This window comes from Xenopus laevis, chromosome 3L (genome assembly GCF_017654675.1).
Source record: "Xenopus laevis strain J_2021 chromosome 3L, Xenopus_laevis_v10.1, whole genome shotgun sequence".
Taxonomy (NCBI): domain Eukaryota; kingdom Metazoa; phylum Chordata; class Amphibia; order Anura; family Pipidae; genus Xenopus; species Xenopus laevis.
Window position 1 is genome coordinate 41,374,872 of NC_054375.1, and position 15,878 is coordinate 41,390,749.

The 15,878-nt window shown below is 35.4% G+C and overlaps 1 protein-coding gene across 5 annotated transcripts in view; it reads right to left on the reverse strand.

Annotated features, from left to right (window-relative positions):
- Positions 1-15,878, reverse strand: part of LOC108710917 (teneurin-2) — a 1,136,107-nt gene that overhangs the window by 322,355 nt on the left and 797,874 nt on the right. For all 5 annotated transcript variants that reach the window (XM_041586173.1, XM_041586172.1, XM_041586171.1 and 2 more), the window contains one exon: positions 8,674-8,912. In XM_041586173.1, coding sequence (XP_041442107.1) covers positions 8,674-8,912 — 239 coding nt within the window. The remainder of the gene's footprint in view (positions 1-8,673; positions 8,913-15,878) is intronic.

The window sequence follows — 15,878 nt, forward strand, 5'->3', positions numbered from 1 at the left end:
CAAAATCTAACCCAGACCATAGTAGCCTGTGGGAGTTGTTGCACTACAGCGCACCTTCACTTCTTCCAATTTTCGAAGGCCCTACCTTAAGTGTTAGAGTCAAGTGTAACCCATACTCTAGTTAGCTGGTGATTAACCCCGTTGGCCTGGATAGTCTAAAAACATGTTACAATTTTATTAATAAAGTGCATTATTTCAGTGAGATGAAGCTTAAAATTTAATTCGATTTTTTTTAAATAAAACCTAGTGACCTTTATTTATCTAGAAGACCACATTTCCCTTGCCTTTATTGTATACTTTTTACATTCTAGTGAGGGCAAGAGCTGTCATTATAATTGACACCATTGGGGCAGGGGACCTTTTTGGTGAAGGGAGAGAATCTACTAATCAGGGACAGGTAAGTCTGAGTTAACCTTTTTGTACCATAAATCAGTTAGGAACACTTGAAGTCAACAATGCACCTGAAGGCATGATTTCTGGAAGACTAAGGGTAAGGCCAGACGAGGAGATTCGGGGAGACTTTATCGCCTGGCGACTTATCGCCACGTCTTTTGCGCGACTATCTCCCCGAACTGCCTCAGCGTTTTTTCCCCATAGGCTAGAATAAAAAGTCGCCTGCGCTAATGCACACGCGGCGATGTGTTTTCAATAGTCGCCCAAAGTTGCCTCAGTGAAAGCACCGCGTGTGCATTAGCGCAGGCAATTTTGCGCTGTAGCCTATGGGGAAAAGACGCTGAGGCAGTTCGGGGAGATAGTTGCGCAAAAGACGTGGCGATAAGTCGCCAGGCGTCAAAATCTCCCCGAATCTCCTCGTCTGGCCTTACCCTTAGTCTTCCAGAAATCATGCCTTCAGGTGCATTGTTGACTTCAAGTGTTCCTAACTGATTTATGGTACAAAAAGGTTAACTCAGACTTACCTGTCCCTGATTAGTAGATTCTCTCCCTTCACCAAAAAGGTCCCCTGCCCCAATGGTGTCAATTATAATGACAGCTCTTGCCCTCACTAGAATGTAAAAAGTATACAATAAAGGCAAGGGAAATGTGGTCTCCCCGAATCTCCTCGTCTGGCCTTACCCTAACAGAGCAAGTAGCACATCTGAAGTGGCAGACATTTCTTTGCACAGCGGGAGGCACACCACAACAACAATTTACTATTCAGTAAGTCAAGCAAAGCAGTTAGAGAGACTACTGTATATCCAAGTTTGTAAATCCCCTTCTAATTAAAAGAAAACTTTCCGAGGATTGCAAATATTTAAGTAGAAATGTCAAATATAATCTTTATACCCAATGATAGCAAGAAGAGAGCGACACATGCCATCAATTAAGTATCAGCAAAATACACCATTTTAAAAGATTCCCATGGGCAACTATCCTGATCGGCACTGAAAGGATTATGTTTTTCATATCGATATCCTGATATGGACTAAACGTCCCTATACTTGGCTGCTCACATGACTACTAGGCTTTAGTGACAATTTAATTAATTTACCTCCATTAGCATACATCAGAGATCATCATGTAACAGGGATTACCATGGAAACTTGTAGAATCAAAAAGACAATTTGTGATCCTATGAGTAACCATGTCAACCTGAGCTGAGTGTTGAAAACTCTTAGAAATACAGACAGAAAATTTGGCATTTCTTCTTTTATACTTAGCATAATATGGGCAGATGCTTAAAGAGGTGGTTCACCTTTGTTATCATTTTTTGTCATTATTTATCTTCTTCTGGCTTTTTTCAGCTCTCAAATGGGAGTCACTGACCCCATCTAAAAAACAAATGCTCTGTACAGCTACAAATATATTGTTATTGCTACTTTTTATTACTCATCTTTCTATTCAGACCCTCTCCTATTCATATTCCAGTCTCTTATTCAAATTAATGCTAGGGTAATCTGAACCCTAGCAGCCAGATTGCTGAAATTACAAACTGGGAAGGTGCTAAGTAAAAAGTTAAATAACCAATAATAATATTAAATGAAAACCAATTGCAAATTGTCTCAAAATATCTACATCATACTAAAAGTAAATTTAAAGGTGAACAACCCCTTTAAAACTACTTTTCAATTAAAGTACATTAGATATTTATAGTCTCTCAAAAAACATATATATCGGCACTCACCATTCAATCAATTATTTGCCGGGTGCATTATGCACCATGCATGAATAAAGACATATTAATACAAGCTGAATGGCTGCTGCTGCCGTGAGTGCTTTCTTGGACTAATATATATATATATATATATATATATATATATATATATATATATATATATATATATATATAGGTCCCTAATGGGACTGGGGTGTCACGTTGGCTGTACATGCGCCTTTTAGCACTCGTTTTGGTTGTAAGGGGTCTCTGTGTTTTTCTTCTTTAGTATATATATATATATATATATATATATATATATATATATATATATATATATATATATATATATATATATAAAATATGTGTGTGTATATATATATATATATATATATATATAGGATACAATTTTTGTCAGTTTACATAGCTTTTATTGTCCATTTATGGTTTTGAAAGGCTTCCAAAGAAAGACTTATAGATAGTCTTCCTTTTATATTCTGTGGCTTTATGACTAACCTTTCCAAACTTACCATAACCATTTGTTATCTCTATTATGCAATGTGGCACAAACATCATTTAAATTGGGTTGGAGCAAAGAAGCCATGTACTTCCATCAATTACAGAGGTTCTTGTGTGAGTCGAAAAGCTTGCTCTGTTACTTTAATGCCCGTCTCATTGGTGATTATAAATTCATTCAGCTTCCACAACCATTACTTTATTGTGCTCTGTTTTGTTCCAAATAATTAAGAATCCTTTGGGAAGTAATCTGCTAAGAAGGCTCAAGCTTCATACCACAGTATTCAGCGACTTTTTATTATACTTTTCTAATCTTGGTTGCTTGCACATTTCTATATGGTTTGGAGTTTAGGACTTTTAAGGAAAGGGAGGCAGAGTCACTGCTTTCTACTCTATTTTGTTTGTGCAGTTTTCTCTTTTATTTCTATGAACAAAAGGCAGGCTAATCTAGAATTAATAGCAATGCAAATTTAAAATGAAGTGAAGCACAATTTAATTTTTTCTTCCCTAGCTCTGAGGATCGGGATGTTACTTTTCAAGGAAATTAAATGTTCCTACAAAAGATTGCGTGCAAAAAGTTTTAAAATGAAAATTGTTTTGGTAAGGATTGGCTAAGAATGTTCCTGTTTTATTCAAAACACAAACAATGCAAACTATGAAGAATGAAATAGATGAGGATAAATGAGCAATGCATCTTGCTTTCAAAAGTAAGATAAAAAGTGGTCTAGAAATTGTGATCGACAGAGGTATTATGCAAGATCTTCCCTGTAAATGCAATGTCAAAGTGTCAATCAATTCTATATGCTAATGTCATCATTGTCAGGCATTCGGGCAAATGGGCTCCCTACTCCAGTCACAAGCACCATGATGTTGCCCGTAATTGCCAGCAGAAGAAGTGGACCAGGGTCAGTGGGGCCTAGCGGAATTTGTCCCATTTTCCCGCTGGCCTAGTCTGACCCTGAAAGTTATCCTGACAAATTAAGTGAAGCAGAGGGAAAAAAAAAAAACTATTTAATGCTGATATTCTAATATGGTCAGTTTTGGGCTGGCCAAACATTTGGTGAAATATAACCTTGTCCCTTTTTCTATTCAATCTCTTCCCTGACCAACACTGAGAAAATTATGACATCTGATGCATAACTGATACTGCTACTCTGACCAGTGAACTAATGAACACACAGCAGTGGGGAAGTAATCATACAACAACCCCTTTATATTCTAGGAAAATTGCTTCCATATTAGACCAATATACCACTAACCTAAGTGAGTTGGGATGGACCTTACTAAAGGTAAAAAAGTAATTTAACAAATACTGCCTTCCTTTATGTAAAATCCCAGTGTTGCTTCATAGTGAAATAGAACCAGAGAATAACATGAGGTTGCATTTGTAGCACATCTATCATAGACACAAATGTACAGACTGGAGACAATGAAATGGATGCAAGCTGTTTTCTCCAGTTATTCAATGAACAAGGCACCAGAACAAGGCAAGTACAGAACTAGGCCACACTATTACTCAACACCATGCTCATTCAGCCCAATAAGATTTATTGACTGCTGTGTCTCTGATGGCAACTGTTTGAGACATGCCGAGCCCAAATGTCTATACATGCCTTCATAAGAAAATAACAGTATCCCATTAGCAGTAGTGATGGGCTAATTTATTCGCCAGGCGCAAATTCGCAGTAAATTTGCGCGATTCGCCGCCAGCGAATAAATTCGCCTGAAAAAATTTGCCGAAGTCAAAAAAATTTTTCGCCGGCACCCAAAAAAACGGACGCCGGCATCAAAAGCGCCCGCTGGCATCAAAAAACAGGTGCCGGTGTTAAAAACAAGACGCCGGCGCCGTTTTGCGAATTTTTTGCCGTTTCGCTAATTTTCCACCGTTTCGCAAATTTTGCACGAAATTCGCAAATTTTCCTGGGAAGCAAAGGGCGCAAATCACTAATTAGCAGTTAATACATGAAGAAATACTGTAAATAGTTACAGTTCCCTAGCATACTAGTCTATAGGAAACATAATGGGTTCATACATATACATTGCAATCTTCTTTAATATGTTAACTGCCTTTCCCATCTCAACAGGGAATAAAAACAATAACATTCAATTCATCTTTTGGACCTCTATATATTGTAAAACAGAATTGTCTTTTAGTAAAAATTGGAAAAGTGTATTTTCACGTCATCTCAAGTCAAAGAGATTTATTATTATCGCAGTGATGGTTAAACATCAACTTGGCAATCAGAATTGTAACATTAAAGTGTAGCAGGTGAATCCGTATCTTAAGCCTCACGCATTAAAGGCAACGTTGCATTATTGTTTTGGCGCTATATTTTACAATTAGAATATGCTGAGAACTTCTTTATTAAAGTAACAAGTTTGCAAAAAAATCAATTTGAAACATAAAAGTATTATCTCCAGCCTAGAATATAACTGATAATGTTCTACTGCCACATATAAACCATCAGCCAAAACAATTTGAATGCATCACAAGTTATAAGATGCCAAAACAATTGCAGAACACCTCCCAGAAACTGCAAGTTCTTTACTGTAAAAATCCAAGAGATATTTAAATTAAAGTGCTTTGAGAAAGGCAATTCCTTTAAACATAACTTTTATTATGAAGCAAACCTTGTTATTTAATTGAAATTTTCATGTACTTTGATTCTTTCCTGCAGCTCTTGTTAACATTAAAACTGATAACTGTTTACTAAAGTCAATGAGCCTAGGAACAAGCCAATGGTGTGTTTGATAGACTGGAAAATACTATTTGTTCTAGATGTAGTAATATAGAAAGGGAACGAAAAAAAAATGACCAGCGTATTGCAGTGATTAATAACCGTGCTAATTACCATTTTAAAATAAATTACACAATATATATGGTGCACAATTTATTGACATTCCTTTCATTACATATTTTTAAAAATGTGTTCTTCTCAAACGTAGGTACAATATGACCTATGTCATTAAAATGCCTGTTGCAAAATATTAACATAATCTTAAAGTTTCTGGACCCTGAGAGTTTGCTGACTTCTTCCTAAATCAGTCACTAAAGAAAAGAAATAACTAAAGAAAAGTTTGGCTCACATGTGTCACATTAAAAGATAATATTTACCTTAAAACGACTTCTTGCATAATGAAAAATATGGAATTTTAACAACTTTCTACTATACTTTCATTCAGAATTTTCACGGGTTTTAAAGTTGTTTGTAAGCTATTGAAATCAGCTGTTTATAGTCACTTGTCTTTTGGTTCTTACTTGAAACAATGGAGGAGGATCAAGCTGAGTAACAGATCTGGGGGAGAACCAATCTATCTTACAATTATAAACAAACACTGCTTACAGCTATCAACCAAGGTTTGGGGGGATAGTACATTATTTCCTTTTCATTCTATCTATTGTAGCCCCATATACATTCTTCTGCTGTGCCCGTCTCCCATCAGTCAGTTGAGAATAAAAGTAAAAGGTGCAGTGAAAAAGAAGCATAGATAAAATATTAGGCCAAGTAAAAATTGCATCATCATTTCTGGCACTATTAAAAACAAATTTTGTTTTTGTTTCGCTTATCTCTACTCAAAGGAAATGAGTTAAACCTCACATGACTCACCCTGTACCAGTATGTCAAATTAAATACACATGAAATTAAGGTCAAAATAAAGTTTGCTCCATCTGTATTTCATGGTTGTACTGAGGTATGCCAAGTAAAAAGGTCTAGGGGTAAAATGGAGAAAGAAGGAGATAGAATGGCATATAAGTGATCCAGGGTACCATATGGAAAGGGAAAATATAAAGAAGAGGGAAAAAAGAAAAAGATCTAAGGAAGATAAATACTCCTTACATTCCTCAATTATAGACTACAAATATATGTTTTTCAGTTTAATGAAAAAATGTTAATGTGAAGAAAAGAGAAATAGGAAAAATAAAAAGAGTAGATAGGACACGTGGAAGAAAAAGGAAAAAAAAACAGAGGCACTGATAAATTAGAAAAAACAGGTGAAAAGTGAAGGGGGGTACAGGGGATGGGATATGGGGCAGCAAAAGGTTAAGAAAAGGAGTGAAAGGGGTATATGGGATGGGATATGGGGCAACAGAAATAACTCAACTGAAGAAGAAGACACTAAGGGGCAGATTTATCAAGGGTTGAAGTGAAAATTAGAATTTTAAAATTCAAATTTGAGTTTTTTTAGTTTAATTTGAATAGGGATTAGTTAAAATTCAATTCGAGTTTTTAAAAAAATTTGAATTCGATTTTAGAAATGTATCATGTACTGGCCCTTTAAGAATTCATATTTGACTATTTGCCACCTTAAACCTGCCGAATTGTTGTTTTAGCCTATGGAGGACGTCCTGGGATCAATTTGGAGTTGTTTGCAGCCTTCCTGAAAATCTAGATTTTTTCGGAGAAAAAAAATCCAATCGCATTTGATTCAAATTTGATTTGAGTTTGCAGGTCGATCCCATTCACCCGAGTTGGAAAAATGTAAATTTTTTGATAAATTTTGATTGGTTGTTTTTTATTCGAATTTTGAGTTCATGCGAGTTTATGGGAGTTTTTACAAACTCCCATGAACTCTAAATTCGACCCATTATAAATCTGCCTCTAAAAATCGAAAACCTGGAATGACAGAAAATATGGGAAAAGCAGAATGGAGAAAGTAAATGGAAAGGGACTTACTCAAGTTCAGCAGCTGTAAGAGACCAACGTTTTTAAAAACTATTGGCTTTGTTGCACCATGGACACTGATGCAGGAGTAGAATAATTATGGTTTTTACAATTCTCAATTCCTTGTATATAGACACAAAGTTGCACTACTCCTCTTTGCAACTTAGATTTTGTTTTAAATCCAAGCATTTTCCTTTACCTCTCTAAATTCATCTCCTCTGCTTAACAAGCAAGATAGCCTGCAATAAAGGCAGTAAAATGCAGCTGCTCTGCTTTCATTTCTTCATTTAATCAAGAAGCAGATGCTTTATGACTAAGAAAGAGCAGAATATCTATAAGCAATAACATGACATGTATTGCCAAAAAGCATTTCCCTTGCAAAGCTAACCACATGCACAAAATGGTATCAGAAGCATCAAAAAGCCTCATCATTTTAAAGATGTAAAAGTCAAGCAGATTATCTATACTGAAATGCAAAAATGTATCATAATTGAGGACAAGTAATGTAGACATTAATATGTGTTGTATTTGAATAAAAACATAAGTAATTTTGCTTAAAGGGGTAGTTCACATTTAAAGTAACATTTAACATGTCAGACAATAGTGGTTCAAATATGACAGTTGCCAACCCCACTGTTCTACTTTGCTCTTTATAAGGTGGTACAGTACAAACGGGCAGTAATTGGGGTCTGCAGTGGTGTAAATTAGGAGGGAGAACTTTGGAGGGCTCCTAGGGTTATAAAGAGGGCTTTGTTCTTCTTAAACAATTTGGAAACTACTGCATTTTCTGGGCTGCTTTTAACAAACAGTGTTAAAAAGATCTTTCTTAAAGGGATACTGTCATGGGAAAATGTGTTTTTTTTTCAAAACACATCAGTTAATGGTGCTGCTCCAGCAGAATTCTGCACTGAAATCCCTTTTTCAAAAGAGCAAACAGATTTTTTTTTATATTCAATTTTGAAATCTGATATGGGGCTATAAATAGTGTCAGTTTCCCAGCTGCCCCCAGTCGTGTGACTTGTGCCTTCACTTTAAGATGGAACTACTTTCTGGCAGGCTGTTATTTCTCCTACTTAATGTAACTGAATCAGTCTCAGTGAGACTTGGCTTTTACTATTGAGTGTTGTTTTTAGATCTACCAGGGAGCTGTTATCTGGTGTTAGGGAGCTGATCTGTTTTCCCATGACAGTATCCCTTTAACTCTTCTATTCTTTTGTTGTTTACACAATATATATTGTTTCTCTTTGTTATTCAATTTGTGTTATAGACTACAACAATATGTTCATCAAAGGGGTAAGGTAAAGATGCTCTTATTTCACCAAGAACTGCACAAAACTGTTTGTTTAGCTCCTGTTTAGTTTCCAAGAAGGTGCCAATGAAGAGCAAAAAGGATTAACTTACCAATAAAGTAGGCCAGCAAGATTGCAAGTAGGATTGCGGCGGCAATCGCAGATAAGGCAGCGCATTTCCAGCTACAATATTTGGACGGCTTCTTTAACTTGAAGGCATTTCTAGAAAATGTGTTTCTTGGTAGAAGTCGAGGAGGAGGAGTATAAACTGTTCCTGAAGTAAGAGGATATCCAGGAGAAGAGCTGCTGAACAAAGGAGTTGTTCCTGATGATGTCTTGAACAAGAAGTGCCTATAGAGAACAACAATTGGAAATAATAAAAAGTCTGATAGGCATTCATGAATTTAAAGAAGTTAAAGTGTTAAAGAATAAAAAATGAGGTTATTAAGAGTGCTATGCTATAAATGGAGCTATCCTGCTGCTTATATTTAGAAACTGCCTGATACAGTTTAACATTGGACTATATATATATATATATATATATATATATATATAACCAGTTTGTACATAGATGATATGGGTACCCTAATTCTGAAGAACACTGGAGAATATTACATTTTGCCAGCACCTTCAAATTATTTCTATTAAATTAGATTAGAATTAAACTTCTTGTTTTCAATAAAATACACAATCCTTCCCCTGGACCCTTGGTGCGCAACTAGGACAACAAATGCCTGAAAATTGGTAGAATTTTTTCTTAACCTGGGCCATCATCAAGATACTGCCGAGACAGTATATTGTTCATTAAGCATTTTTTTAACTTTGGATCCACAAATGTGAGCACTGTAGCCATATTTTAACTTAGTTATATGTTGGACAATTGCTTGGACTCTCAATCCAGCAACATCTAGAGAGTTACAAGTGGTGATACGGTAGAGGTGAGGAACGGTTATTTATTTACAGGGGGGTGGGTGGCTGGAACTGCATTATTTTACTTTTTGATAGTCTCGAGAGGGATATAAACATGTACTACTAAATAATATGTTAAGAAATTATTGAGATTAAATAAATGGTTCAGGACCCTAACATTTTCAAATGTCTCTGGGAACAGTGAATAATTATTATTAGTCTAAAAACCAGAAATGCACACAAGCAAATGGCACAAAGCAAAGAAAATGAAACATGATCATACTTCACGTTGAAACTGCTAGTAAAAGCAGATTTGTTATTCTAATTTAGAACAAGATTGTCATTTTCGAAGAAAAACAGAAATGCCTCATATCTCCAAGGAGGGCTTGATCTCTTATTTCTGTGTTTCAAGGCAGTATTTGACATGTTAATAGTCAACACAATATTTTATCCAATTATATGTTTTTGGAATCTGAAGAAATTGTGCCACTTAGGCACAAAAAATGTTGCAGCCTTACTATTGATTTTCTTCTATTTACTTCTATCTGTACATAAACTCATTCCCAGAAATATAAAGCTGACTGGTGTTTTATCTGCAAAAGAAAATAGCTTTGCATGCAGATTATCACCACAATCTCTGCAATGTCCAACACAGCTATTTGCCTTTTACATTTATTTGAAAGGTAAATATGTGATAAATATGTCTGATGGTGTATTATACTACACACAGCCAAGGAGGCATAGCTCCAGTACATTCTCTGCAAATAATCCAATTATTAACTGATTCTGAAAAGGGAATGCAAATATACACTCCCCCTCAAACAAGTATACTATTCTGAAGATGACATAAAATTGATATGCTCGAGCAAATACTATTAATTCTAAAAAGGTGACCCAAGGGAGAATTATTTGTTAACTTAATATAGTTAAGGGTTACAGCCATGAGAGAAAATGCTTAACTTTACTAGCCAACAAAAAACAATACTATTAATTGATATCATACAATGCATTTCATATGATTTCTCTATAATAAATGTAATACCTTAAGAAAATTAAATATACACTCCACTTCTGCAAGAAACTCAGGATCATATGTTAATGGGATACAGTTAAGGGGGCTTGTTGTCCAAAATCTTTCTGCAATTTGAATCTTTTATTCATAAAGTCTACTAGAAAATCATAAACCCAACGGGCTGATTTTTCCTCCAAAAGTGATTAATTATATCTTGGTTGGGATCAAGGACAACTTACTGTTTTATTATTACAGAGAAAAAGGAAATTTTAAAAATTTTTTAATTATTTGGATGAAATGACGTATATGGGAGATGGCCTTTCCAATTTGTACAATAATAAAAAAAAGGTGAAATGCCAAAGCTTTCAAACACTTGAGTGACTATGTTCTAACAAGTAAGCTATTTTGTTAGTATTCCAAAACAATTGCTATCGGTCAATAATACATAAACTCGGTAAAACAGAGTCAAATATTTCCTTTATATTTCTTATCAATTAAATCTGCTTGCACCTCCGTGAGTAGTACTTCCCAATATTTAAAGGGTCCTTTTGTTTGACATCATTGTTTGTTTCATGGTAGCAGAGCAAGTCTGAACCAGGACTGTAGATGCTAAATGCTCTCCCTACAAACTAAGTTAATATATATACATAAAAATAAATACATAAAAACACTCAAAATAGCAGATGAACTCTCAATGTTGCCTAGGCTCTTTAGGCTTTTCTATATCCCATTAATTTAAGGCTGTATGTGACAACTTACAAATAGGAAAATACACTGAAGCTGGCAGGTGTCAATTCTGCTTTTCAGAAATGAAAAAAAAAATCATATGATGAAATTCCTAAGTTCACAAAGAAAAAAAAATATTTTTTTTTTGTAAAACTCATCATTACAGCCACTGCAATGATATTGTAATGATATATTAAACAATATAAACTAAGATAAACTGAAATGATTGACAACAAACTGTTACCACATCAATTCAACATCTTTTCTCCCACTAACAATGTTCTTCCATATAAGCCCTTGGGACAAGAGTAGGAACTGTGTGGTTGCGCCATAAGGTCCTAATGAACTGTTTTTCTTTATCCCTAAGGCCAAATCAGAATTTATCTAACACATCCTACAGCAATTGAGATGCAGAAATGTGCAGTTCTGTGCAAATAATTGTGCTGTCCAGAGCAAAAATATCATGGTTTATAATGTGGGTTTTAATAAGCATTCTTTAAATTATACTATTGCTTTTGTCTAAGTTAAACTTGTTTAAAGGAGAAGGAAAGGCGCTCTTTACTTGGCGGTGCCACAACTTAGGCATCCCCAAGTGATTGTATATATTAATCTAGCTGATGCTGTTATCAAAATTAAACTGTACCGGTCCGGGGTTTCTTCCAGCGAGCACCACGGAGCATTCGGCTTCCTTCTTTCTTCATGCGGGTATGCATGTGCAGTAGCATGAAAAGCCTAACTTTGATGAAAAATCGTCTATTTCCTACTACTGAGCATGCATCTGCCCTGCGAAATTTAAAGAAAGACAAAGCAGGAAGAGGATCGCTCTGCGGCACCCCCAATTAAATATGCCTTTCCTTCTCCTTTAAGTCCTAGCTGTGTGTTGAACTAGTATTATTAGAATTTTGTAGCTCTAACACATACAGAATGCTCTTTATATACATAAATGTATAATAGCACCATCACTAATGAGAAGTTTTATGAAATGAAAATATAAAAAACTCAAGGTTATGGCTATGGTCACAGACTGCTTGTGATTTGTTAAGGGTTGCATTATTCAACTTATGGGAGCTTTTAGTGAACTCATTTTGATATTAAAAGGGAACTCCTTGAATGTAAGTGTGCTGTAAGTATGAATGCCAATACATTGGACTTTGTTGTCTCCTATAACCTCCCATAGTTCTCCTGAGTATCACAATCCATTTTCTAGTAAAGCAGGGAGCATTGTCCAGTGTCTGAGAGAAAAAAGCAAGCTAGAAATAAAACATAATCAGTGCAAATATTCGCTTACAAAATGCACACTTCAATGGGAAGTGGCTGGATCTTTACAAGGAGTCCATATTGATATCAGAATATTACTGTCTGCACAGATAACTGGATTTGTCCAGCATCATTAGGAAAAGCTGAACTACAACACTGGATTTGTAATGCAGCAAAATCTGAAAAGCCCCTGGTTGGTAAACCTTGTACTAGTAAAAAGATACATAAAAAGAATGTAAAATCATTTGAGGCACGCATCATTTTCAGGTTTCAAATACCTGGAAAAAAAATATAAAGTAGGTAAAACAAAATCATTTCCAAAGCCTATCATTCATGTTGTGAAGAAGTGCTGTGGGAAGTGTTTTGAAATAAACATTTATGATTTCTTTTTTTGACATAATTATGCAGGTGAGCTTTGAAATATTCACCATGGAAATCAATTTACTGTTTGTATTGTAACCGAATTCTTGCTGGGATTATTGCATCCACAACAATACAACATATATAAATGAAGATACAAATCAAATATAATGCTTTGTTATTGATCATTTTAAATTCAAATATGAAAGTAGTTTATTTTTTCTTTTTGTTTTAGGAGAGATATATCTTTATAAATAAATGCGCATTTTCAAAGCAGAATAGTAAATATTGGAGCTACTCACTACAGTACAGCTCTGCCTTGAGCTTATAACACAGACTGGAGTGTTGGGTAAAATAGGCAAGTGGACACTACCTTTCTTTATTCAAGCTGTCCCAGACCAGTGCAAGCTAAAAGCCAATTTATGGCAATAAATGAGAAAATATGCTTTCCATTTTGTAGATGATGCATTTTGTAGCTCTTCCACAGAAGGCTGTTCTTTTTGGACCCCCTGCAGTTACCTATAATAACCCTTCTTCTAGTCTAGTCATTGCCTAATTGTTTCAACTTAGTCCCCACTCATTGCCATCCTCAAGCAATGCTCCTCATTAAGTCCGTTAGTATGGTTTCAAAAATAATTATGACTGTGTTAATGTGAATATTTTGTTTGGCTTCAGAGCACAACAAAGTTGTGGATTCACAATACCTGTGCAATATTTAGAGACAATAAAAATTTCAATTTCATTATGCATCCAACTGAGCAGAAATAATTTCTAATTAGCTTCATTTTCTTATTATTCCATATTAAAGTCACTGAAAGAGGACATATACCCCATTTTGCAACATTAATTTAAATAATAAAAGTGCAGATTCTGAATTCATATTTTTCATCTGTCTACACAAATGAGGAACCAGTTATTGAAGGTTTCCTTCTTAATAGTACCAATTCTAGTAATACAACTAATGATGCATGGTTCACACATGAGGAAATTCAAAATAGACTAGAACATGCTAAGATAAACAAAGGTCCGGGGCCAGATGGTATTCATCCCAGGGTACTTAGTGAGCTTAGCTCTGTGATTGCCAAACCTCTTTACTTAATTTTGCAGGATTCAATGAGGTCTGGCATAGTGCCGAGAGACTGGCGAATTGCTAATGTGGTGCCTCTATTCAAAAAGTAGTAGGAAAGCTTTTTGAAGGGTTATTAAAGGATAAGATACTGGACTTTATAGCAAATCATAATACTATAAGTGTATGCCAGCATGGTTTTATGTGTAAACTTAATTTCTTTTTAACTAAATAACTACTTCATTTTTTTTTATTAGAAGGTAAGCAGGGACCTCAATTGTGGGATGGCAGTGGATGTGATTTACTTAGACTTTGCTAAAGCATTTGATACAGTGCCACACAAAAGGTTGCTGGTTAAATTAAGGAATGTTGGCCTGGAACATAGTATTTGTACCTGGATAGAGAATTGGCTAAAAGATAGACTACAAAGAGTGGTGGTAAATCGAACATTTTCTAATTGGACCAGTGTTGTTAGTGGAGTACCGCAGGGCTCTGTACTAGGTCCCTTGCTTTTCAACTTGTTTATTAATGACCTGGTGGTGGGCATTGAAAGTACTGTTTCTATTTTTGCGGATGATACTAAATTGTGCAGAACTATAGGTTCCATGCAGGATGCTGCCACTTTGCAGAGTGATTTGTCTAAGTTGGAAAACTGGGCAGCAAACTGGAAAATGAGGTTCAATGTTGATAAATGCAGGTTATACACTTTGGCAAAAATAATATAAATGCAAGTTATACACTAAATGGCAGTGTGTTGGGAGTTTCCTTAAATGAGAAGGATCTAGGGGTCTTTAAAGATAACAAGTTGTCTAATTCTGGGCAGTGTCATTCTGTGGCTACTAAAGCAAATAAAGTTCTGTCTTGCATAAACAAGGGCATTAACTCAAGGGATGAAAACATAATTATGCCTCTTTATAGGTCCCTGGTAAGGCCTCATCTGGAGTATGCAGTGCAGTTTTGCACTCCATTCCTTAAGAGGGATATAAATGAGCTGGAGAGAGTGCAGAGACGTGCAACTAAACTGGTAAGAGGTGTGGAAGACAAATTATGAGGGTAGACTGTCAAGGTTGGGGTTGTTTTCTCTAGAAAAAAGGCACTTGCGAGGGGACATGATTACACTTTACAAGTACATTATAGACAAATAGCAGGGGACCTTTTTACCCATAAAGTGGATCACCGTACCAGAGGCCACCCCTTCAGACTAGAAGAAAAGAACTTTCATTTAAAGCAACGTAGGGGGTTCTTCACAGTCAGGACAGTAAGGTTGTGGAATGCACTGCCGGGTGATGGCTAATTCAGTTAATGCCTTTAAGAATGGCTTGGATGATTTTTTGGACAGACAGAATATCAAAGGCTGTTGTGATACTAAACTCTATAGTTAGTATAGGTATGGGTATATAGAATTTGTGTGGAAGTATGGAGGGGTATGTGTATGGATGCTGGGTTTTCATTTGGAAGGGTTGGACTTGATGGACTTTGTCTTTTTTCAACCCGATTTAACTATATAACTATATAATTGTGTTATTGCTAAACATATTTTTGTATATTGTTTCAATTAAGAATTATGTATTAAATTAGTATGCTATTTTCTTTCAGCGGGTATTTGCAGTCTCTTAGATGTTGTAAAGGGAAGAGAGGTACAGATAGGATCTGTTGTACGCAACCCATTATTCAGAAAGCTGCAAATTACGGAAACGCCATCTCCCATAGGCTCCATTGTATCCAAATAATCCAAATTCTTTAAAATTTCTTTTCTCTATACTTTGTACTTGGTCCACACTGAGATATACAGTAATTAATCCTTACTTGAAGCAAAACCAGCCTATTTGGGTTCATTTAATGTTTACAATATTTTCTAGTAGACTTAGGGGGTTATTTATCAAAAGTCAAGTTTGTGAGTTTTTTTCTACCTTGAATAAACTCACAACTCTATTGTTTGCTTATTTATGAAGAAACCCAAATGTTAAAGACTTGATTAAAAGCAATC